At 42.0% G+C, this 25,780-nt stretch overlaps 1 protein-coding gene across 15 annotated transcripts in view; it reads left to right on the forward strand.

Annotated features, from left to right (window-relative positions):
- ZNF532 (zinc finger protein 532) overlaps positions 1 to 25,780 on the forward strand; it is a 113,369-nt gene that overhangs the window by 62,484 nt on the left and 25,105 nt on the right. For all 15 annotated transcript variants that reach the window (XM_082641152.1, XM_082641163.1, XM_082641160.1 and 12 more), the window contains 4 exons: positions 5,381 to 5,562; positions 9,943 to 10,119; positions 17,280 to 17,442; positions 21,100 to 21,381. In XM_082641152.1, the coding sequence (XP_082497278.1) occupies positions 5,381 to 5,562; positions 9,943 to 10,119; positions 17,280 to 17,442; positions 21,100 to 21,381 (804 nt within the window). The remainder of the gene's footprint in view (positions 1 to 5,380; positions 5,563 to 9,942; positions 10,120 to 17,279; positions 17,443 to 21,099; positions 21,382 to 25,780) is intronic.

The following is a 25,780-nucleotide window of genomic DNA, read 5'->3' on the forward strand; positions in this document are numbered from 1 at the left end:
TTTATCGTTAGCTGGCCCTGTGCTCAGCAAACCCGCATGCAGGTCTCTGTGGAGAGCTGGGTGGGAATCTGTGGTTTAGCGGGAAGCCCTCTTCACCCTGCATCCCCCGAGCCTGAATCCAAGCCAGGACCCCAGGCGTGCTCGGGCCCAGGTTAGTCTGCCCTGCCTGCATCTGCTTACCCTGCCGAGGAGCAAGCCCCGAGGAGTGGGGGGTGCGATGGAGCATCGGGTGGATCATGCCCTTCCCAGCCGCACTGAACCAAGCGGTACAATAAAAACGGAGCACATGGACATCGACTTCTAAGACCGGTAAAACTGCCCTGGTTGGCGGTGTATATTCCACCCTATCCCATTAATAATTCCTGCCTTGGGGCACGCTGAGAAAAGGAGTGGGTGGAGGGGCTAGAGAAGATTCCCTCCTCTCCATGAAGTAGTTAAGAGCTGACAACCATAGTTTTAATAATTGAAAATTAAACTTATTAGAATGTTGCTTCACCTCTTGGTAAAACCACAACTAAACTTAGCCAAGTACAGACTGGAAGTGTGTATTATAACCTCCGAATTGGTAAAATCAGTTTTCTTCCCGTAGGATCTGTATCAGCTGTAGAATCAGGATGTCATAGGTCCTTTGCTCATCTCTTTTATTTGACAGTGGAAGAGACAAATGCCCAATCAGTGGCCAGCTCAGAACCTGAGGCAAGATTTCTGTATTGCTAGTTACTCTTTCCAGTTTGTGATGCTGGTAACCTAAGATGTAGAGCCATAGAACTTTACCGTTGCAGGGACCATAGGAGTCTTCTGAGAATGGACCCTGGGGTTACATTCAGATTACCTTCAAGGGTGCAGGTGAAGGTGACTTATCTGCAACGGTCCTTATTTTGGGGGGTTGCTGATTCAGTTTAGGTTGAGGGAGTTTATGGGCATCATTACTAGAACATACCAGGTGTATTAAAGTATCCCGAGCAGCCTCCCCCAGGTCTCATTTCTAGACGTATTCTGCTCCAGCAGCTGCTTCTGGAGGCCATGGGGCCGCCTCAGGTCCCGCACCCACCCCAAATACCATTACTAGCTTGGTTTTTGGCCCTGCTCTCCTGAATGTTTACTATTAATTTCGGTCAGGCTAGTCCCGTCCCAGTTGGTATTTTAATGTTATCAACTCTTAATTTATCTGTCTTCTTGAGCTGATTGTCCTCTGAGTGGATTATATGGGTGGACCATACTGCTTCCTGCGAATTTGCTCATTTCACTGTCGACTTTTATTAGGGATTTTTAGTGCAGAATGATTTGAGGACAAAACCAGCATCAACAGCTAGAGTTGGGGACAATGGCGGTACAGTTACTTCTGCTAGAACGCTTGCTTTGTGTTACTTCCAGTTAACTGAGATCTGAGATGCAGTGCTTTGTCTCTGTTCTCGTGGTGAAATTGGGTGAAAGTGAGAGCCAGGAAACAAACTGGTATACTTTTATTATTATTACTACTGTTTGGTAATTATACTGTAGATGGAAAATTACAAAACTGCTGTTAATGAGACAGAAGCAGTGTACTTAGCATCTGGGCTGACTGTTAAGTTGACAGTGTTTTGACCTCTGGATCAGTGGGTTTCATGCTGTCGCAGGCTTTTGGTCTGTTTGACATTGAAGCATAAATAGATGCTATATTTACTCACATTTCCCTAGCCTTCCTCATCTTTTCCCTTGCTACTTTTCTCCCTAAAACATGAGTTGAAACACATAGAATTATTTTCCTTGTTACTCAGATAATTCCTCCTGTATACAAAGAGGGTGCCGAGCCCTAGGGCTATCTGAATCCTTACCAGAGCCCCAGTGTACCCCGTTCCCCCTTCCTCACAGCCTGTGTTGGAGGCCTAGCCTTCACTTTCTGTGCCAGGATTGGGCAGAGAAGGGTGCAATACAGGTAGCTGTCAACTATGAGTGTGATTACCTTTCAGCTTTATTTTCAGCTCTCGCATGTTACCTGAGTATTGAAAAATAATATTTTACTTTAAAAAGTAGCAGTTCTCTGAGCAAATGAGTCTGCCCCAGACTAGAAGTTAGCTGCTTATTACCTAAGTACTACAAACGTTTTCCATTTTCAGATAACATAAGTAAACTGTCAAAAGACACGTGAGACCATTTAAGTGCATTTTATTATACTGTTTTCTGTTCAGAAGGCAGGTACTGTCATGTTAAACTGCTTTATCCTGTCGAAAGTAGCCTCAACTTGTATAGTAGAGAATTAGAGTTTTAAGATACATTTTTGCTTCTTTGATTTAAAGTAACAAAAAAAGGACAGTCAGATTCTTGTAGACCACAGAGAAATCCTGGCCTGCCCCCATCCTCAAATGCATTTCCCCGAATCCAGAGAACGTGTGTCCTTACCGTGAATTCCCAGTATCCCAGAGAAGCTAATGGCATCTGCTCCTCTGTGCTGTGAAGATCCGTCACCGTTGTCTCAGGAAGCAGAGAGGACACATTATCTGAAACGGGGGCGGTGGATAAAACCGGAGGGAGAACAATTAGGTAAACCCTAAAACTATTGCTAGCACACAAGTATCCAGGAAGAGAATGTCTGCAGTCCAGACAGCTTGCTTGTTCTCAAGATGGAATGGAGTGGGAACAGGTAAACGGAAACGTGGGAGTCAGCACAGAGGATGCGCACAAATACATACGCACCCGTGTGTGCGAACTAAAGAGCAGAGCTTAATCTGATGTGACTTCCCAGGGACTGAATTCTCCCGTTTCAGCCATATGGGAGCACTGTGATCTGGGGCTGTAGCCCACTCTAGCTCCCACCCTCGCCTCTCCTTCTTTCTGTACCTACAGTGGGTGAGGAGCCTCAGCCCATGGAAGTGGCTGAGCGCAGACTCCTGTAGCTCATCAGTGGTGGAGGGGACAGGGAGGCCAGAGGCTGCCGCCTGCCCTCACCGAGCCCTGGGGCCACAAGGAGCGCCCCGCTGCACAGTGCAGCGTGATGGGAAGGCGTCCCCTCTCCAAGGACTGGTGCGAGAGAGGTCGCTCTTGAAAGGTTGGTCATTAGGTGACCTTGTTACTCTAAAGCATTTTTCATAGTCTTTGCAGTAAGACGTTTCTAGCATAAAGAGCACTTTAATTAGCAAAACCTCTTCTTGAATAATTTTGATACTTATTTTAGTTGACCTGCTAGTAATAGAGCCCTTTCACCCACCAACCGGTCCATAACTATTTTTATAGTTACGCGTGTTACAAATATACAGGCATCCCGTAGGGGAGCGTGTTTAAGTAATTCATTGTGAATTTTATGTGTGTCGTGAAGGGTGTTTGTTAACATGTCTTGATGAGAGATCATGTGAAACTTCTCTTCAGATTTTAGGGAGCACATACTTTGTCTCCTTTCTAGATCTCCTGTTTTATTCTTGTTGTTATGTCTCCATATAATAAAAGTGGTAGAACCACATCACTCCCCGAGAAGGAGAAGCTGCGGAGGTGGGTGGGGGGTGGCCTGTAACCCTGACAGCGGTCCTCTGCCTTTCACATGCATTTGCCCGGCGGTGGAGGGGGGGGGCGCGCATTTTTGCTTGTTTATTCCTTGTGACCCCCACCCTACTCCTCCCTTGGCCTTGGAATTAATTATTCAGAGCCCAGTTCAAATCCCGGTTCTTCCACCTCATGGCTGTGAGGCCTTGGCAGGTTTCTTAACTTCTCTAAACCTCATTTCCTCATCTGTAAACTGGAGATAATATTATCCACTTCATAGGCTATTATGAGAATCAGGTGAGGTGATGTATCGAAATTTATCTGTTTAGAGGACCTAGTTCACCACTTGGCTTAGAGTGGAATGGGCTCAATACATATGATAAACATAAAATGTTTTGACTTGAGTGTAGAAAACACTGGTTTTATTCCTAAGTAAGTGCAAGACATTCCGAGATGTCTGTGGAAATTCAGACATTATCATTCACTGCCTGGGATGAATGACGGTGTGGTAAAAGCGAATAGAAGACCTTCGTTCAAAGAAACAGACTACCTGTGATAATGTAGATGTCACCAGGATCTTATAATTAATGCATCTGTTGATTGGTTTTCATTGCTGTGGCTTGTTTTAACCTTTGGAATATGTGTTATTCGAAAAGGAATGCTATTTTTAAATGCTGCTTAACCTCATCATAGCTGCCTGTAATGTTCTTATTTTGTGACTGCAATAAACATTTTATGGGATAAAATTTGTATTTTAGTCCTTTCAGGAGAGAACCAAGAAAGAGTTTTCAAGTGAGTTTCTGATTTTTCTTAGTTTAGGTTCCTCAGAAGTTTAAACCTTAATTTGTTTGATGCAATAGCTGAAAGAAAAAGTCTTTTGAAAATGTCTTAATTTGTTGTCAGTACAAAAGATTGTTTCAATTTTAGCTGGAGTCTATATTTTGAGGCTTTCTTTAACTGACTTTAATAAAAATTACACATTTTACAAGGTAGTAGTAGATACTTGTTGCACGAATGTCCAGATAGTATTCAGACACATTTTATCTTCTGCTATGTTAGGTTTATTTTTGGAATGGAAGTAATTGAGTTCTCTATTTATATTTACTTTGAGTTTTTTTGTGTTTTAAAAATATGCCATGTTTAGCGCTTATATCTAAGGGGATGAAAAATATGTAGCGTGTTTCAGTTTTTCCTGGTTAGTTAATGGTGTAGAGCCCTTTCCAAAGAGGATTTCAGTCTGTTTTAGTTTATATGTGATTAGATTTTAAGCTCTATGAAGTTTCAGTTTAACATCTGAATTTATGTATCTAAACTTGGTTCATTGGTTTTAATCATAAATCATAATGGTCAGTTCATCCACTTAAGAAACCAGTTCATGTGCAAAAAAGAACATCTGATTGCTGCGGCCATTCTTTTTGCATTCCTGTATTTCAGATCTCAAATAACTGAAGTGAAAAAAAAATTAAAAAAAGAAAGAAAGCTGAATTAACCACTAATTAATTTTTATCATTTTGAAGAAACTTTTTTGAGTTGTGGGAACTCTACTGTCAAGATAGATGCCCATAAACTTGTGTTGTAAAGTTAATTATACATTAAAGTAGATTTACTAACATACTTTATAAGGATACCTCTTCACACTAAAAAAAAAAAAATGTAAAAGTAACAAAATTGGAAGTCTACCTAATGCTAACAGTCTCTTTACCTCGTACTTTGGGATGAGCATGACTACATAGTACATATTGTTTGTATTTTACAGGGACATTTTACATTGACCATTTAACTTGTAAGTTTGCTTTTTCTTTGGAAATCAATTATCGTAGTATTTGAAATGACCGCTGTATACTTATTTTGAGGTTTAACCAAGCTTCTCTGCATATTAGAAAATACTTCGTAGGACCAACCCTGTTTCCCCCTTTGGTTTATTTAGAAGACTTGCACTGTCTGCCAGATGCTGCTTCCTAACCAGTGCAGTTACGCATCTCATCAGAGAATCCACCAGCACAAATCTCCCTACACCTGCCCCGAGTGCGGGGCCATCTGCAGGTCGGTGCACTTCCAGACCCACGTCACCAAGAACTGTCTACACTACACGCGGAGAGTTGGTTTTCGGTCAGTATATCCTTCATTTCCGTGCAAATAAAGCTTATTCACGGGTGAGGGCACAGGGTTCGGAGTGGTCTGTGCACATCGTTTTCAGGGTCATACAGTGATACCTCGATTAACAGACCCTCTGGGAAGCTGGCTCATTTGTAGTCGAGTTGATCTGTGTGAATCCTGTAATGTGGTACTGACTCTGGTCCACACGAAGCCGAGGGTCAATGGGGCCCATCCTTCCAAGCAAAAGTGTGCAGGTGGTAAGGTTTGGCTTTTTTTTTTTTTTTTTTTTTTTTTTTTTGCGGTATGCGGGCCTCTCACTGTTGTGGCCTCTCCCGTTGCGGAGCACAGGCTCCGGACGCGCAGGCCCAGCGGCCATGGCTCACGGGCCCAGCTGCTCCGCGGCATGTGGGATCTTCCCGGACCGGGGCACGAACCCGCGTCCCCTGCATCGGCAGGCGGACTCTCAACCACTGCGCCACCAGGGAGGCCCAAGGTTTGGCTTTGATGGACTGTTAGAGCCTTTATACTTTCTGCACCCTTTCTAGCATACTTCTGTTGTCATGCTGTCTGCATTTTAAGCCCTGCAAGAATGCAGTGCATTTCTGTACCTCTGAATACTTGCTCTCATCAAAACAGAAAGGGTGTGGATGGTCCCTTACTTTTATCTTGTCTTGTTAAAGGATTGGGTGCGTGTCCTTTGCTACCAGCGCTCGTTGTGGAAGAGCCTTCCAGCCCAGATCACCCTCCTTTATTCCTTCTTCTCCATTACCTGAGTCCAGGCTTCTCCCTCATCTCTGCACATCTTAACCGTGACCCCTTTCACTGCCCCCTGATATTCTCACATGTGTCTTTTACAACATCTGACAAGGCTAATGTTAGTTTAGTATTGAGTGATGATGCATTTGAACTTGATCCTTCACTCTGTGACCTTCTGAAATGCATTCCCGTACCTTTTAGAAACATTTTATTCCTGTACATTTTGACCCAGTGAAGGTCCACCAAGAACACACGTCATTGATATACAGTGTCTTTGTTAATAGAGGTATTACTGTATTGTGTATTTATCTTAAACTTGAACATTCGTTCACCTGGTATTGTTAATGTTAGACTGTTAATATACAAAGATTTTTTTTCTTTTAGTTGTGATACAGATATGATGTTTTATAAAAATGAAGGCCAGTCGGTATGATTTAAAAGTTTTATTTCAGTTAAATTTACGTTATGGCATCACCAGTTTCTAGGTGGTTCAGTCCATTTTTCTAACACTAAGACTTATTTCACATTTTTATCTCATGCCTCCAAACCTGTGATGCACAGATGTTTAATGGATGGCAACCACCCTAGTAGAAAACCTTTGGTTTGGAAATTTAGAAACCAGGGTTTTTGTACCCGTTATGCTCCTCGTTGTGTGGTAATTCATGTGTTCTTTGTGCCTTGGTGCCCTGTCTGTAACATTGGTGTGATGTTTGCCTCCATCTCTGTGGGCATGTTCTAGAGTAAAACAGGATAATCCAAAAGCATGCTAAGTGCTTAAGAGGAACGGTCCACATGGAAGGTGCCCTTGACTCCACAGAATTCCTACACAGTGATACTTTGGTTCTTATCCCATGTTTTGAAACTCTTATTACTGGATTCTTTATTTAATATAAAACTACAAGTGCAGTTCTTTTAACGGATGCCAATTTCCTCAGATATTTGTAGTTGATTTTTCTAATATAATGAAAGTAAACTTAAGTTGGAATGAATAAAGGAAGTCAGACTTCTGTAATGCCAGCTGTTCCTGGTATCTTTTCTAAATTAAAACAAAAGCTCTGCCGGCAAGCTAAAAGTAATTAACTCAACTTGGAAAAGACCATCCCTTGCTTTTCTTTTCTTTTTTTTTTCCCCCCTCATTCACAGAGTTGCTTAAATTTGGCACTTTGAATTTTTACTAAAATTTCTTTGTTTAGTATAGACTTTTTTTTCTTGCATTTGAGGGTTACAAGAGCTATAAAAAAACACTATGTACGTTCTGAAGTTTAGTTCATGTTTACCTCTTTAGGTAATAGAACAGAATTTGACCTGAGTTTTTTTCCTGTTGTTTCAAATAATGGTCCAGGCTGCTACTTGTCTGGGGTTTAGCAGCCCCTTGACCTTGTACATTTTCCCCTCCTTTTTTGGCTTTATAGTTTTTCCAATTAAAAAACTTTTTAATTTCATTTTTAGCCAGAGGAGCATCTCTAGCATGGCTCCTAGCCTGACTTTGTGTCTTCTTGGTTTGGCGCCTTGTTTACTCTCTTTCTGATCATATACTGCATCTCCTAGATATTGAGGGGGTCATTTCTAGCTTCTGGTTGGTTTGGTAAAAGTCATTTATTTCTCTGAATTTTTCTGCTTCTTGATCCACTAGATCTGCATCTAGGAAGGGGAATTACAGGATTGTATACTGTAAAATTTTTTTTTAATGAAGAGAAACTTAATTGGTACCCAGAACACACAGGGCTTCAGCTATATTAAATATTTATTAATAGACTGGATTTTTAGTAGCATTAGGATGCTGTATGAACCCTTCAAATTCTCCTTCTATTTTTCTATTTTATTTGCGTTCCGTATTGGCCTCTTTTCTTCCACTTGTAGGCAGATATTTTACAACTTTCTTTGAAGTTCTTTTAAAGTTTTCTCCTTTCTTTCCTCACGTTAAGGGGAGGGGGGCTTTCCCTCAGCCTCCATGAGGCTCTTCGGACCAAGCCTTAGCCACCTCCTTTATCAGCTGTAGGTTCTCTAACCTCTTGCTTGTTTTCTTAGAGATTAAATCTTCCTCTCCAGGCGACTTCAGAGAAACAGCCCTTCCTTGGTGTTTTGCCCTTTGAATACACCTTTCTTTGTACTCTTGATGGGGAAAATACTTTATGATTCACGATGTAGCAGATTCTTTTGTTTAATAGTTAGTAGCCCATCTATTTTTGTTTTGTGTAATCGTCCTCTTTCATAGGAATTACTGGCTTCTAGGGTTGGGAAGGACTAAAAAATTATCTATTCCAACTCTTCTCATTTAACAAATGAGAAACCAGCCCAGAGAGGATCAGTAACCTGTTCAAGAAAACCCAAGTTCTAGTTAACTCAAAATTGTTTCAGTGTGCTCGGGTGGCTTTATTGCCCGAAACAGTAGGTCAAGTAGACAGGACAGAGGAGCTTTCTGTATTTCTTCTCCTAAATTCAGTGCTTTTAATGTATATGCTGCTGAACGTGATGCCTGAAGTCATTTAAAATGCTAAGGCGTTAATTATGGTTTTTATGAAATGCCCGCAAAGCTTAACCTGGCAGGCTTTATAGAGCACGTGTAATTTAGAGTGTGTCACTCCTGTATGACTTTGGAAGCTGCTCCTTGAATTTGGAGGGAGGTTCTAAGAACAGAAGTGTCTTCGGTGTCAACGCCATTGAGCGCTGCCCCTGGAAGGCAGCCCCAACTGCAGTCTTCCTCCCCCAGGTCAGCTCTCACATTCACACCCAGGACACGTCGGCCGGGTGTGTGAAAGGTCTACCCCTGCAGACCCTCGGGGGTCGACAGAGAGACCACTCTCAAATAATTTTCAGGTGTGAACAAAGGAGGACGACTAGGTGATAGACGGGTGGACCGTAGGTGGTGCTGGGCGTCCTTGCGTGAGAAAGGTGAGGCTGGGGAGAAATGCCTCCAAGTTCTAAAGTTTGTTTCTGTAGGACCAGATTTGAGTGAAGAGTGAGCTAATCATCAAACTATTAGAAATTCAAGAAGAGGTTAGACAGAGAGGCAGTTTACATAGGGAGGTTGGTTTTTCAGACGGTTTATCTTTCACGTCATTTGTTAAACAAATGTAAGTGTACTTACATTGAATTTCCAGGAGACAAACACACTAGGTGGTTGACCTTCTCTGTGCCTCCGTGTGGTCAGGACACAGTGGCTGTGGCTTTGGAGCCAGTACTCATTCCTTCCTCTGGGTCCCTCTGTCGATGGCATATAGGATTAGATAGCAGAGATTTCTTCCGTTGGGTGTTGGGGCTGGTGGGGACCTCAGAATCCAGCGTGCGGGGGTCCTCTCAAAGCCAGCAGTCGTAGGGTCTTGCTGTGCTGCTGGCCTTGACATGGCCCCATGGTCCATTGGTCTCACCACAGCCTGGAGTCTGGATGTTCATTCTTAGAAACTTGAAAGATGCTCAAAAAATAGTCCATTGGAGTTTGATTTTTCTTCTTCATGATCTTCCTTCTCAAATATATAAAAATAATTTGATCTGTTATAAACAGAAAAAAACCCACACGCTTAAAAAAGCCATTAAGAACCTTAAAGGGCTATTTGTTCATTTTACCCAGTTTTACACAGTTAAGTTATACATGTTTAGTAGTCTCGTGCTAACGACTGTGTGTTTATTTTCTAACAGATGTGTGCATTGCAATGTTGTGTACTCTGATGTGGCCGCACTGAAGTCTCACATTCAAGGTTCTCACTGTGAAGTCTTCTACAAGTGTCCTATTTGTCCAATGGCGTTTAAGTCTGCCCCAAGTACACATTCTCATGCCTACACGCAGCATCCCGGCATCAAGATAGGAGAGCCAAAGTAAGTCATGCTGCCTTTCGACTTTTACCCCACTCCTTTATTAGTAATTTAGAAGAGGGGGTAGTTCTGTGGGATATAATTTAAGATATGAAAAATTATGCCACTGTGCAGATTTTGATGCTCTGTGAAGTATAGCTCATAACTCCCTAAACCTTTCAGTACTGTCCAGGGGGAACTCTTTGTCCTAAAATGTCACTTACTATTTATGCTCTTGTCATCAGTTTCTGCTAAACAAGTGAATGTTTATCATTTTTGTTCTTCTTCTGAAGATGATTTTGTTCTTTTTCTTAAGATGATTTTAATAGGTTCTTGGAAGACTGTGAAAAACTGTCCTCTTGCAATTTTCATAGTTTCTTATAGTGTACACTTTTCACAGTAACATTTATAAGATGAAGTCAACCTAAGACACTGGTTCCTGCATTTAACTTCATAGCCGATGTAAATCCTTGATGAGTAAAAAGTAAATTTCATTTTTTGCTTGATCTCGCTCTTAATTTTGTCAGTGTTTGCCTCGTTGAGTCTTTAATCCTGAGGTGGTGTTTCAGCAGGCAGTTACGGGCTGCCCGCCTGCAGTGGTGGCCAGCTTAGCAAAGACGAGGCAGTGAGGGCGCTGGGGTCAGGATCCTGCCGCCACCCACCAGCTGAGTGACCTTGGGCCGGCACTGACCCCTGTAAAGTGAGGGTCATGCTTCTGTCCCCGGGTTTGTGTGAGGATAAAGCAGGGTGAGGTCTTTAAAATGCACGGCACGTGGCCCCTCTCTCTGGCCCACGGAGGGCCCGTAGCCTCGGCTCCTTCCCTGCTTCCTCGGTCCCTGGATGTGCACACAGCCCTGGATCAGATGCCCGGCCTGATGTTCACTTTCTTCCTGTGGTGTTTGCAGCAGTGTGGAATTTGATAATTATGTGAGGCTAGATTTGCTTCCTCAAACCTATTGGTACGTTTTGTCTAAAACTCTATAATCAAGGAAGTATTAGGGGAAGATATGTGGATATGCCGTATTATGTATGTCTGGCTTTAATGTAACATTTAGTTTGGGGGAAATGTCATTGGCTAAACACGATAGAAGTGACTCTGTTTACTAAAAAACTATGAGAAAATGGAATTTTATTCTAATAGGACTTTCACTCTGATCTTTATAGATCTTCAAAATGAAACACATTACAAATTAGGGGATCCACATACAACTTGGTGTCTTGACTCCAAAGACAGACATTAGTGAAACATCAGTTAAACAGCCTTCAGTGTTCCTGGTCATCATCCTTTCGGACACTAGCATAGTCTGCCCTACCCCCTACTCTTCCCCCCACCTTCCCCCCGGCGAATATAGTTTTTGACTTGGTTTTTTAATTCTAGTAAATAAAACTTTATTCACTGGAATGTGCATGAAATCTGGAACAGGAGTTGTTACCTGGGAATACAGCACAGCAAACGATTAAAGTAAAGTAAAACAATATTCCTCAAATTTGAGTAATGTATAGGAAAAAAATCATTCCAGTATTTTCTTAAAAACTTTTCTCTACTACAGTGGTTTTTTAACAAGTGCAAGCCCAAAGATAGGCATTAACGATGAGTTTTAAACTGTAAAACTAAAACGAATTTACAAGTGAAATACAACAAAACTCCCAGACCAGTGAACACAGTTCAGAGCATTAATTCAGGGTGATGCGTCAGGTCCTCACTGCAGTAGCAGGTGCTGCTCCTCGGGCCCTGTGATTGTCACCCTGTGCTACAGGTCCCACCGTTCCCTGTGCACACTCCTATAAAGCCTGGGTTCCTGTGCCGTGCTGGAAGCTGGTTGGCCTGCATTTGACCCAGAAGCTTTCCTTCGACATTAGACCTCTGTTCTGCTAAAGTTATAGCCCCACGTAGATAAGGAGCTCCCACTTCAGTAGAGCGTCAGGCGTGAAATCTCCCAGCAGTCTTTGGTTAACAGGTGGTTTTATGCAAATGACTCAAAATTATGCAGATTATTTCTGTTAATTTTTAAAGATCAATATAAAAATCCCACCTCCCATTTCCTTTAGAGAATATATGGAAGTCTGAAAATATACCCATGAAGACCTGCAGTCCCAGCACCTCAACTTGAAAAGCACAACATAAGATTTTTATTTCACAGATGTTTATGTAGTGATTATTATGTGCAGGTACCATTCCAGTGCTTTGTTTTCCAGTGTGTGGTCAGGCATGTTTCCCTGCTGTGTCAAAGGGAACTTTGAACACCCTTTAATCTTTTCTGGGTAATTTAAGATCATTTTGAATGTCCACTACTAGATTTTATGGTGATACAGTCTTGTGACTGTTTTTATGTCTTCCTGGACGTCTGATTAACCAGCCGTTTCTTTGGCTGCTTTTCCCTTCCTTCTATTTGCCTCTTCTAAATGTATATAAATAGAGCAATGAGGACTTCAAAGTGAAGAATTGTATGAGACGGATTGTTCTTTTTTTTTTTGTTTCGTTTTTTTTTTTTTTTTTTTGCGGTACGCGGGCCTCTCACCGCTGCGGCCTCTCCCGCTGCGGAGCACAGGCTCCAGACGCGCAGGCCCAGCGGCCCTGGCTCACGGGCCCAGCCGCTCCGCGGCACGTGGGACCCTCCCGGACCGGGGCACGAACCCGCGTCCCCTGCATCGGCAGGCGGACCCCCAACCACTGCGCCACCAGGGAAGCCCCGTTTTGTTTTTTTAAAGAGTCTGAGTGCCCTCATCCATGACACTCCTGGGTCTCCTATCATTAGTGCTCAGCTGATTGCTATGTGATTGAATATGGGCCCTGAATCCAGATTTATTTGCTCTGCCATTTACTGGCAAGTTGTTTAGTTTTTTATGTCTCAGTTTCTTTTCTTTTCTTTCTTTCCTTTTTTTTAAAAAAAAAATATTTATTTATTTATTTATTTGGTTGCGCCGGGCAGGCTCGCCGGTTCCTTAGTTGTGGCATGCAGGCTCCTCAGTTGTGGCATGTGAACTCTTAGTTGCGGCACATGGGATCTAGTTTCCTGACCAGGGATCCAACCCGGGCCCCTTGCATTGGGAGTGCAGGGTCTTAACCACTGCGCCACCAGGGAAGTCCCAAGAGATGGAGTTTTGGAGCAAGTTCCTAAGAAATAAAAAAATACAAAACTACAGTAGCGGTGTGGTGGAGGACTTTGATTCAGACTAAGCTGAATATAAGCACGGCCCTGGGATTTACACAGCATCAAGCAGATTCTCTAATCTCTGAGCCCGTGTCCCATCTGTGAGGGGGCAGTGGTGCAGATTCACCTAATGGAGGTGTGGGGACGTGTCCTACTCGGACGGTGCCTTGTACCTGGCTGTACTCACTCAGTGGTGTTGGAGGCGCGGTTGGTAGCAATTCTGAGCTTAGAATCCTTTACTCATGTGTTTTTACATTTGTTTCAAGGGTAGCGCTCTGTCCTGACTGAGGGTGGGCTTTTGGATCTACTTTTTCCTTCCCACCTCCTATTTTCCTTCCCCTGCCTTCCATCCCCTGCCTCCCCACCCCTGCAGGGTTTTTTCAGCCACTGCCTCTCTCCTTTGTTCTAGTCCAGTTATCCTGCCGTTCACTCAGTCTTGCAGTTGGGTCAAGTCAAACTTTTAGGTTCAGCTTTCAAAGTACCTCCCCTGCATCCAGCCACACTATCCCCAGCATGCTGTGCCCGTGTAGACTCCGCCTTTGTGCGCACTGGTCTCCCTGTCTTTTTTTTAATAAATTTATTTATTTATTTATTTATTTATTTTTGGCTGCATTGGGTCTTCGTTGCTGCGCATGGGCTTCCTCTGGTTGCATTGAGCGGTGGCTACTCTTCGTTGTAGTGAGCGGGCTTCTCCTTGCGGTGACTTCTCTTGTTGCAGAGCACAGGCTCTAGCTGCGTGGGCTCAGCAGTTGTGGCTCGCGGGCTCTAGAGTGCAGGCTCAGTAGTTGTGGCGCACGGGCTTAGTTGCCCCGCAGCATGTGGGATCTTCCCAGACCAGGGCTCGAACCCTTGTACCCTGCCTCGGAAGGCAGATTCTTAACCACTGCGCCACCAGGGAAGTCCTGGTCTCCTTGTCTTGAACAAAAGCCCTCCCTCTTCTCTGCCTGCCAGTCTCCCTGTGGTTCTTTCCTGCACTGTAGCAATAGTTGGAGAGTCTGCTCTGTGGTCATGGTCTATCACTATGTCTGTGAAGTTCGTGGTACCCTTATTTGGACTTTTCTTTTTTGACATTAGCACCAGTTTTTAATTTTTTAATCGTTTCTATCGTATAGAAAAGTTGGAAGAACACCGTGGAGAACTCGTGCGTCCCCGTCACCCGTATCCCCCAGTTGTTAGCATTTCTGACATTTGTTTCATCCTTCCATTTTCTTCTTTCTGTATCTCTCCCTCTCTCCTATTTAGGAATAATGGGGCATGATGACATAAATATTTGAGTGTGTTCTGCCTCTCCTCCCCAAAAGGACACTCATGTATATTATTACCACCATCTAGCCTCCCAACCAGGAACCAGCATGGATTACATTACCAACCAGTTCATAGATCCCATGAAAATTTCTCCAGTTGTTGAGATAATTGTCTTTTTTTTTTCTTTCTTTCTGGTACAAAATCTAGTCCAGGAGCACATTTTGCATTTAACTGTCCTGTCCCATCAGCATGCTTCCATCTGGAGCAGTTGCTCAGTCTTTCCCCCTCTCATCCAGCAGAGGATACCGGCCTTGTGTTCTGAGGATGACCCTCCTTCCCGGCCCGGCCCCGCTTTCTCATAGTTGGACTCGGGATACATACTCTGGCAGGAATCTCCTCATCAAATCCCATCGAGGATGCTCACCGCCCACCTGTCCTTCTAGGGATGTTACTCTCCATCATCTAGTCCAGTTGGCAGCGGCCAGATTTCTGCACTGTGAGGTCACCATTTCCCCCTGTTTTTTTTTTTTTAAAGGATAGCAAATTTTTTTTTTAAATTTTTTTATTTGGCTGCATTAGGTCTTAGTTGTGGCACGTGGGATCTTCCTTGTGGTATGTGGGTTCTTTTGTTGCGGCACGCGGTCTCTTCATTGCAGTGTGAGGGCTTAGCTGCTCTGCGGCATGTGGGATCTTAGTTCCTGGACCAGGGATTGAACCTGCGTCCCCTGCATTGGAAGGAGGATTCTTAACCACTGGACCACCAGGGAAGTCCCTCCCCCTGGTTATTTGTTAGTGGTTTGTAGGGTGTATTCTAGTATTAAACCAAAAACCTGTTCCTCAGAAAAATGCTGAAGTAAATAGATTATGACCTGTTTTATACTTTCTTTGCAGTTCAGTAGACGGCAACAAAGCAAAACAAACAAAATCTGAAGGAATGTAGCATGAATAAAACAAGCCATGCCATTTTTCATGAAGGAGTTATTTCTGAAAGTGTGCGAATAGAGTCCTGAGAAAATACTTAGCCTAGCTAGTAAGTCTTAGTACTTTTCTTGAGGCTATTCTGCTAATTACAGAAAAATCAGGAAGTATAAGCAAGCAAAACAATAAAAAATTACCATCCAGCAGAGATGACGATAGTTATATACCATCTGTTTCTTTTCTGTACCCTTTAAACAAATGTGGTCATACCCCACATACTGTCTGGTTACCTGTTTTTTAATTTGCATGAAGATCATTCTATGTCATTGGTATATGTCCGCATCATAATTTTTAAAAATTCATACATTATTGCTCTTATTTAACTACTTAGATTACTAGACGTTTGGGTTATTTCCAGCTCTGAGCTATTTCAGACAGTGAGGAGATGCACATCTTTGTCGCATCTGGTAGACTTAAGGGTGACACATCATTAATGTACCACCTTTGGGCTGAATGATGAAATCCTGTAAACCTTGTCTGATCTTAAAAAAAAAAACCCTTTCTCCCATCAAGGGTGCTTGTGCTCTGTGCCAGGATAACTGACATGTCAGGACCTTCTAAAAACATGTCACTCACGCCAATTAAATTTATAAATTTCATGTGGAAAAAGAGAAAACAAGTTAAATCTATAATTTTGGGGTATAGAAATAGAGAGTGAGTTCCAAAGGTACGTGAGAAGTGCTCTCTTAAGACCCTACGAGGAGACAAGCGGTTTCAAGAAGAAAGCCATTCCTTTTTTTTAACTTTTCTGTAGAAATAGCAAACAAAACCTCAGCTTTTTCTTTCTCATGTGGCTCACACCTTTGGTCAGTGTTTCTCTGCCATTTTGCTAAGCTGCTCTTTGGGATTCTTTGTTCTGGTGCTCCTGGTTCTTCAGAGGAAACACAGGTGTCCCTAGGGCCTCCCTTAAGGCCCAGGACGACCCTATTGGGAAAGGGTGACCTCCTGTGGGCAGACGCGCTCACCAGTGACCCAGCAAATCTCTGGGGGCAAAGGTTGGCAGCGGGGAGGACTCTCTCCCAGAGGACTCTCCCCTGAGGGCCAGAGGAAAGCGTGGATGGATAAAGGAATTATGTCCAGAAGGTTCAGAGCTGCTGAATTAACTTAAGGAGGCTGCTTGGTAGTAACATATTAGGTAGGGAAATGGTTTGTAGTGGACAGTGAGTATTTTAAACCATTTAGAGCACAATAGACATTCAGGTGTTGAAGCAACATTTGATTTGTGGATTTTCTTTTATGCGTCTTTATTTTCATGCATAATTGCTTCCTGGTGCAGGGCTTTCATTGTTAAGAACAGGTACAGAAATAGTGATATTCAAGTGTAAAATTACTACTAACTCTGAAAGAAAACTTGCAACAAGTAACAGTGTGTTCAGGCATCCAAGATGTGTGGGCCTGCTTAGTTCATCAATCAAATTCTATCAAGTTAGGGTACCACCATCAGGCTGTGTTCCTTGTCTGATCTTTAAAAATATTTTTTTTTTAAATGGATGCTTTTGCTCTGTGTTAAAGTAGCTTACAAGTAAAGACCTTGTAAAAATGTGTCAGTTGTAGATCTGTATGTAGTAGAATGATTTCTAAACAAATGTGGTCCAGTGCCTCTATACCCAGAATGTTAAGTTGAGTTGCACTCCAGTGATGCCAGCTGCCTTTGAAAGTTTGTTTCAAAGCTAAACTGCTCTATTTTTTTTATTGTGTTTGTTTGTTCTTGCTGCTTCTGCCTCCTGAATTCTTGGATGTGAAGTAGTGGTTCCTTTGGCCTGAGAGACGAGGGCTGACTGACATTTCCCTGCACCTCTTCTGTTTTAGAATAATATATAAGTGTTCCATGTGTGACACTGTATTTACCCTGCAAACCCTGCTGTATCGCCACTTTGACCAACACATCGAAAACCAGAAGGTGTCTGTTTTCAAGTGTCCAGACTGTTCTCTCTTATATGCACAGAAGCAACTCATGATGGACCATATCAAGGTGTGTGCGCATCTCTTACGTCCTTTAAATGAACTGCAGATCCATTCATTGGTCATAATTCAAGGCTGAGCTGCAGATTACGGTAAAGCATGTGCTCTGTCGAAGGAAGGGATGGACGCTGGTCGTTGGTAATGAGCAATTTACAACATGCTGTCATCACGAGTTCACTTAACTGAGGGATGCTTTTTATTCCCGAGCCCTGGTTTGCATACCATGAAAAATCAAAGCAAAGTAACAAATGCATGCCCTGACTTTAAAAGAATAATCAAAGCTTTAGGGGTTTTTTTTCCCCCATATGTGAAAATGAAGGCTGTGAAGTTTACTTTTTTGAGAACTTGGTGTTATGTAGGATTTAGAAATAGACAGGGACTTTGATGAATTATGTTAATTTGTATAAATATTGGTGTGTTTAGAAAAATGAAGGTTTTCCCTTGAAATTACTTAGGCAGTTAAGTTTGCATTATAATTGATGCCCTGGATCTTGTAGTCTTTTTTTTTTTTTAATCAAGTTTGCATGTAAACTGACAGTGAAATGTCCAGGATACAGCACAGTATCTGGCACCTGCTGGGTGTTCAGTTAATGAAATGAATAAATGTCCAGTTCGGACGACCCACTCTCCAATCCCCAAAAGGGGCACCTAAATCTCTTTATAGCCTTTTAGGCTCACTAAGGACAGAGCTTAGTCCTAGCCTCTTAACTGTCCACTGTGAGAGGTTAAGCAATTTGATTCCTGTGTCATTAGGAGATAATATCCATCGGCTCTCAGAGATTAAAGTGACTTCCTTTTTAAAAAGAGAGACAACAGACCCAGTATTATCATAAACTCAATCTCTCTTTCTCTTAGTTTTTCTGTTTTTAAATGTATTATACAGAAAAGGTCAGTTTAAAGAGCAAACCAAGTCTCTAAATTATTCTAACCTCATGTTAGTTAAATGAACGGACTCTTAATTCTCGAAAGTTCCCGTGTTGAGTGTATATGAGCATAACTGCCTAAAACCTCTCAGGCCACTCACTAGAAGCCAGGTGAAGGCAGTGACGGCGTGGCATTACTAGGGCGAATAAAATGCATGGGAGAAGTGTTTCATCATTCTCACTTTAAGTACGATAAAATCCTCTTAAGATGTTTTAAAGATTCTTACGAAAATTACAAAATTATCTTGACAATAAATATTTAATGAATCATCAGGAAGAACTCTACATACTGCTAATAAAAACACATTGGAATTAGACCCAGATATTTTACGTGTACGATATGCGGGTTGGGTGGGGTGCAAGGAAAAGAAGAAATGTTGCTTCTTAAGAGGCTTTTAAGGTATTTGCTTTCTGGAACTCATGTTACATCTGGAAGTGGGGTCATCCGACTCTGTGGTTAGGGTCTTCCTTGTGTTAATAGTGAATTTGGAGGAATACAAGGTTCCAAGAAATAGAGACTGAAGAAGACTGGTAAAACCCTGTGGCCACAAGGAGGAGAGAATTGTTTTTATTCATCCGAACCTTCACGAGACTCCATGATACAAAAACAGTGGGAATGCTCACTGATGTTCTTATTTCAAGTGTGTTCTGTATGTTCGAAAATATTATCCTGCCTTTATGTGTTTGGGGCTGGGTAAGAATAAAGATAGTTTTAGGGGCACCCTGTTTTTGTTTTTTAAATGTATGTATATATCTAGCTTGTGAATTTATTTACGTTGTCTGATACCAGCGCTGTTCAGTTTTTCATGAGGAAGAAATTAAGAGAAAGGAGCCCAGGAACCCTGTTTCTCTACATACATATTTATTTAGAGGTAGATTTTTATTTGCCCAATTTAATCCAATTTGTATCATTTCTTTGTTCCACCACAATGTGGATTTATTCACTGTGTGGGACCCCTGTGCTCCATGTTGGCATCTGCATTTAAAGTAAACCTTCAAGTTATAGTTATTCAGGTTTTTTATTGTTGCAGGAGCTAAGGAAGGGTTAATTCCAGAAGAATTAAGTTGTATTTCTTTTATTTAAAAAAAAATTCATCCTTAAAAAATAATTTTATTTTTACTTAAAATATAAAAACAAAATGAGTAAATCAGAAATTCTCATTTTTGCACACATTCCATTACTCTGTGGTCACAGTAGAACTTTTTGCTGCTTTTCTGGAGTTTCTGTAGCATAAGGCTATCTTAGAATACTTTGATACTTTACCCTCTCTTCAACTTTTTAGTTAGTAAAAGTGCATTTGCCTAGAACCTTATGAAAAGTATGTCAGAAGATTTGGGGTTTGTTTTCTTTGGGTTTTAAATGGTTAAAAATGTAAAAATTTGGCTTCTGTTTTGAAAAGGACCATTTAAACACAGAGGCCTCTGCACTGCATGGTGGAAAAGAAGCAAATGCAGTTTTTGGTGTCAAGAGAGGACGTCTCTCCCCAGATCTTCTCTTTGCAAAGGCACATTAGACATTCAGCCCAGGCCCTTTTCACAGCCCAGTTTAACGATTGTCTGGGGAGACCTATAACCTCTGCTCATGAGGAAATTATAGAAGCCCCATTTTTCCCTCTGGGGTGAGACAGTATTGAAGAAGGTTGGTTAATTCTTGGTACGATTTAGAGAAGAGCCTGCCTTGAGAAAGTATGCTGGTGAGTTCGCCAGAGGAACAGCTTCTTACCTGAGCGCTCAGTCGGGAGCTGAGGTCTGTGCAGTGTGAGTCTCTGTGGCCCAGGGCACTAGCCATGCTAACACGAGTTAGGACGCGTCCTGTTGTCTTTCTGAAGATTCAAGAACTCGGAGGATACTGATAGGAGACAGCCCCATCCAAAGATAAATTGTAAATTGAGGCACAGGCATATTTGCTTGCTTGCTTTGTTGGGACTCCAGCCTTCTAGAACACAAACAAAACAAAAACCAAAGTGAGGTCTTCAGGATCAAATTGCACTAGTTTTACGCCAGTGGAATTTGAAATCCTGTGAGTTTTAAGTTGAGGCTATGGAGGCTACTATGTTAACGATAATAAACAGGCAATTTCGAAAGGCTTTTTGAGCAGCTACTGTGTATAGTTCACATGTCTGGGTGCTATCAGTAAGAAGGGATGGATTGGGATGGGGTAGAGAGATTAAAATTACCAAAAATCCCCCCAGCAAAACCCCAAACTGTAAGAAGTATTTCAAGAATGTGAAAGACATTCAAGGGAAGGAGAAAGGTTTGCTGTTAGCACATTGGTCTCAGGTGTTTGTTAAAGTTGGTTAGCTAAGGGTTTTGAACCCCTACCAGTATATTAGCCTATTTAAACATTTCTGGGTAGATGTGAAAGTAAAATGTTCTTCACCAGAAGTGGTCTGTGGTAGAGAGGACTCACTCTGGTACATTGGGGGATGAGAGAGTGCCAGGAATGATTTGGACTCAATACAGAAGTCTTTCTTTTCAAATTTTAAAATGGCACAAGCAAATAAGCTTTTAAAAATTATTTGGAACAAGAAATGCATAACTTAGAGCAACTGTAAAAGTTAATACTCCTTTAGTTCTTTATATGTGTATATTTTGCTTAGATTTTCATCTTGCTATATTAAGAAATATTTCTGAGTGAAAATAAAATCATACTGAAATGTCTATAATGTAGTAAGATAGTCCACATGTGCTTTCTTTTAGTGGTGTGACTTGTGAAAGATATTTCTTTTTTTTTTATAACATAGTCTATGCATGGAACATTGAAAAGTATTGAAGGGCCTCCAAACTTGGGTATAAACTTGCCTTTGAGCATTAAGCCTACAACTCAAAATTCAGCAAATCAAAACAAAGAGGACACCAGATCCGTGAACGGGAAAGAGAAATTGGAAAAGAAATCCCCATCACCCGTGAAAAAATCTTTGGAACCCAAGAAAGTGGCCAGTCCTGGGTGGACGTGTTGGGAGTGTGACCGGTTATTCACACAAAGAGATGTTTACATTTCCCACGTGAGGAAGGAGCATGGGAAGGTAAGTGACGAGTGAAATCCTCCCTGTCAGTGTAAGGAGGACACTCCAAGACATGGGTGCTTGCTTGGCTCTGCCGGTAATTAGTAGGATGACCTCTAAAATCACTCATTATCTGTGAGCCTCAGTTTCTTAATCTATAAAATGGACTCTCTGGGATTTCCCTGGTGTTCAGTGGTTAAGACTTTGCACGTCCATTGCAGGGGGCACGGGTTCGATCCCTGATAGGGGAGCTAAGATCCCACATGCCTCGTGGCGTGGCCAAAAGAATTTTTAAAAAAAGACTCTCCAAGTCCTTATAATCTTGTGTGATTTTGCTGATAACGCCTTCACTTGTGCTCCCTGAGGCCAGCAGGGAGTTTTCCACCACACCCGTGTTTATAGCTGAGGAAACGGAGAACCATGATAAACCAAGGTTAAAAACATTTGAATTTGCCTATTAGCTCTATGACAAATAAAGGAGAAAGGAGGAGAGAAAGAAAGTGGGTGTTTTGAAAACTGTTTGTAACATTTGTCTGACTTCTGTGATTCTCTCCTGAGTTTGGTGATAGGAGAAGGACCTCATCCATAAACCATCCAGGAGAAGCTCTGTAACTCAAAATCTCTGAAAAATCTGAGTGTGCTATTTTTTCTTTTTAAAATAATAAGTATACATCTCTAACTATTATGGATTTTTTTAATGCCCATTATTAGACTTAATAAAACTAGCAAGATTATTTTTTAATATTACTCTCATTGTCTCAAAGTTGGTTTGTTCCAGTTAGGATCCAAAGAGTCTGCTTTGCATTTGGTTGTTGTATAACTTAAATCTCTTATTCTCTAGCATTCCTTCTGACATTTTGTTTTATTTTTTAATCTGCTGTATATGTTGGAAAAATTGGGTTATCTGTCCTGTAGTTGTCCCTCACATTTCTGGACTTAGGTAATTGCTTCCTTTTGACATTGTTTGTTTCTCTTTATCCCATAATTCCCAGAAATTGGATTAGATTCAGGTTGAATTTTTTAGATGGGAATACGTCATCGTTGCTGTATTTTTGTTTCACATCCTGAGGCACCTAATACCAGCTTGTCCTACTTTTGGTTCAGATAACACTGTACTTTTAAAGAAACCATCTTATTGCTTTAATTTAAGCCAATAAAACCAAATAGTTATTCTTGGGGAACCTGTGTAAAAAGTGCATAAGAATTGGTTTGTGATTAGTATATACTAGATCCTTGAAAAGTCTGTTTCTATAGCATGTACAAATTAATTAAAAGCATTACTTTGTATTCTTATTTATGCTGTTTGGGGTACTCGTGAAGCTGGCATGTTTGGCCTTCCTGCCTTCCCAACAATGTAAACTTGCCTTTGAGCATTCATCACAATGATCACAGATGGCAAAAAGATGTTTTTTTATTATATTTTGTCTAGCTACACTTAATTCAGTATCTCCTCATATAAGAATTAGTTAGGGCTTCCCTGATGGTGCAGTGGTTGAGAGTCCACCTGTGATGCAGGGGACACGGGTTCGTGCCCCGGTTCGGGAGGATCCCACGTGCCGCGGAGCGGCTGGGCCCGTGAGCCATGGCTGCTGAGCCTGCGCGTCCGGAGCCTGTGCTCCGCAACGGAGAGGCCACAACAGTGAGAGGCCCACGTACCACACACACACACAAAAAGAATTAGTTACTTATAGAATATAAATGGCTTTAATAGCAAGCACATCGCTCATTTAACTGTCTCAACCTTAGGCTCCCCTCATGGGCTGTAGCATCTTAGAATATTCGTGCTAAATATTTGGTAGTTCTTTTGCAGCAATACTTGATAAACCTACTATATAAATACACGACCTGTAGTTCTTTCAGAGCCCAGTGTGATGATTCTAGGAAACGTCTTCTTTTCTTGGCACCCAAACTGGATTTAACAAATGTTGAAACAAGAGCAGACGGTAATAATTATCTGGTAGTCCGAACCGTTCATTTCTTATACATTTGAGATTTCTGTAACCAACTTGGAACCTTTCAGAATTCTTTTCTTTTTTTTTAAATTTTAATTATCTTGCATGTCTGACAATTATTGGGTTTAGAATATAACATGAACAGACAGCTCGGCGAAAGAGTTGGTGGGATGAAATGTCACACATTCCTGCGGGACCACAGCCGGCCGTGTGCGCATGCGCGCCGCGCACGCGGTGTGAGCCCTTACGTTCGGGGCGCCGCTCGTCACCGAGGGAATGTTTAGCTTAGCAGGATTTTAGGATTAGCTTTGAAGAAGTTGAGACTCTCTGCCTTTTGGAGTGAGGCACATCAGATTAGATTACAGCTTCAATTCTGTTCGCTTGGGCCTCCTGAAAGAACCAAAGGGAGGTGGGGAGGGAAGGAAAGACACGTCTTTATAAGCTGTTTTGAAATGAAAAGAGTGTTGAACTTGAGTCAGAAACCAAAGCGTGAGTTCTCCGCGCTGAGTCAGACTGGGCCCTCTGCTTCCACACCCCACCTACAGACGTCCTGGTGTCTGTTCCCACTCCTTCCTTCTTCCCTCCTGTCCCCAAACCTCAGATCTCCTGCCCCCTTTTTTTCTCTCTCCTTCCTCCGGACAGCCAGCAGGCACCCTGCCGTCCTCACATTTCCACCCCCTGTGCTCCTCAGCTGACCGCTGCGGGCTCTGTCACCAGACCCGCCTCACTCGTGACCTCCTTGTCGAGGCAAGTGGTCATTTCTCCATCTTTACGTCCCTGACCCACTGCAGTATTTCACCCGACTGACAGTTCTTCCTAAAAGCATTTTCTACTCTTAAGTGCGAAACAGTACACTCTCTCCTGCGTTTTCTCCTGGTAATTCTCTCTCTGGGAAGTTTCAGGTATCCTCACAGCTTCACTTCTCATATATATCAATATATGTGCAGATAACTTCCAAATCTCTGTTTATAGCTCTGGTTTCTTGCCTGTATTCCAGTCCCTGAAATCCAGCCACTTATCAAGTGTTTCAGCTTCTTGTATCATTTACAGAAGCTTTAAGCCTGTTCAACAAGGAACTTAAACTATTCTCAAATATAAAATCAGAAAGATGAGCTTGTCAGTATTATTAATCCAGTGATCTCATCCAAGCTGTGAGCCTTCTCCCAGATAAATGTACAAATACACAGAATTTTATATACAATTTTAGGGGCTCACGTACCTCCTGAGATAATTTCTTGGTTGCTCTAGGGGTGTCCTAGGGACCTCAAATTAGGATCCCCTCAATGAGATAGTGTCTGAGGTCATTCTCACAGATCAAATAAATCTAGAATTTAAGGCACCTGATAGTAAATAAAAAAGTGAAAGTTGTCTGTACTTGTTCATATCTTGAGAATTGCTCAGTGATCTATGATAACTGTAGCCATTTTCTCATTTGCTGCCAGGTACCCCTACCCATCAAGGGACCATTATTAACTTTTAAATAGAAAGATCCTAAAGCAGATTTGCATTTACTGAATTCTGGGACTCAGATGCCATCAAAATGGACCTTCTGAGACTTTCTGAGGTTCTCTCGAGGTATAAATGTGGTCCAGTTCTGTGTCTAGAAATTGGGAGGAGCCTGGGGTTTCAGAGCCTGACAGACTTGGGTTTGAATTCTTTCTCTGGCCTTACGGAGCCCAACCATTTCAGAGAACAGGTTGTTGAGTAGCTTGGTTCTGAGCACCAGGAAAAAGAATGTGGTGAATCCTAACTACAGGTAGTTCCCGGTAAGTTTTATTTTCCTCTGTTTACCAGGGTACTTGGTGGTAGGTAGAGTAACACCAGAGATGGAGAGTAACTGGGTTTCGCACAACCTTTGACAGAATCACTCAGTACTGCTTTGTGTAGGCTCGCACAGAAGGGCCTAGATGAGACGTTGAATTTATAGCTGACTCATGATTCATTGCTCTGTTGGAGAGAAAACTTCCATTTTGGATCAGATTTTACCCAATATTTCTATCAATGACTTTTGACTGTAGGGAAAGAAACTGAGGGGGGATTTCACAAGGTAAATCTTAACAAGTAAACACAGATGTTTCATTTAGGTTTTAAAAAATCAAGCACACACACACACAAAAAATCAAGCACACTGATATTATGTGAAGAAGATAGGGTTTAGTTATCTTACGTGAAAAAACATTCCACCTTTGTTTGCCCATCTTAAGACCACCATCCTCTGTGGCTGCAGAGATAGCATCCACATCAAGGGAGCAAATGCCCTTTGCTTTGGCACTGTAATCTAGCTAGTAGTTCTCAAAGCTTGACTGTGCATCTGAATCCCCTGGGGGAGGGCTTGTTAAAATCTTCATTTCTGGGTTCCATCCCCCACCCACAGTTTCTGATGCAGTAGGTCTGAGATGGAGCCTGATAATTTGCATTTCTTATAGGTCTCCACTTTGAGAACCGTTGGTGTACCCTAGGTAGCAGTA

Source organism: Mesoplodon mirus (genome assembly GCF_964341445.2).
Source record: "Mesoplodon mirus genome assembly, chromosome: 13".
NCBI classification, from domain to species: Eukaryota; Metazoa; Chordata; class Mammalia; order Artiodactyla; family Ziphiidae; genus Mesoplodon; species Mesoplodon mirus.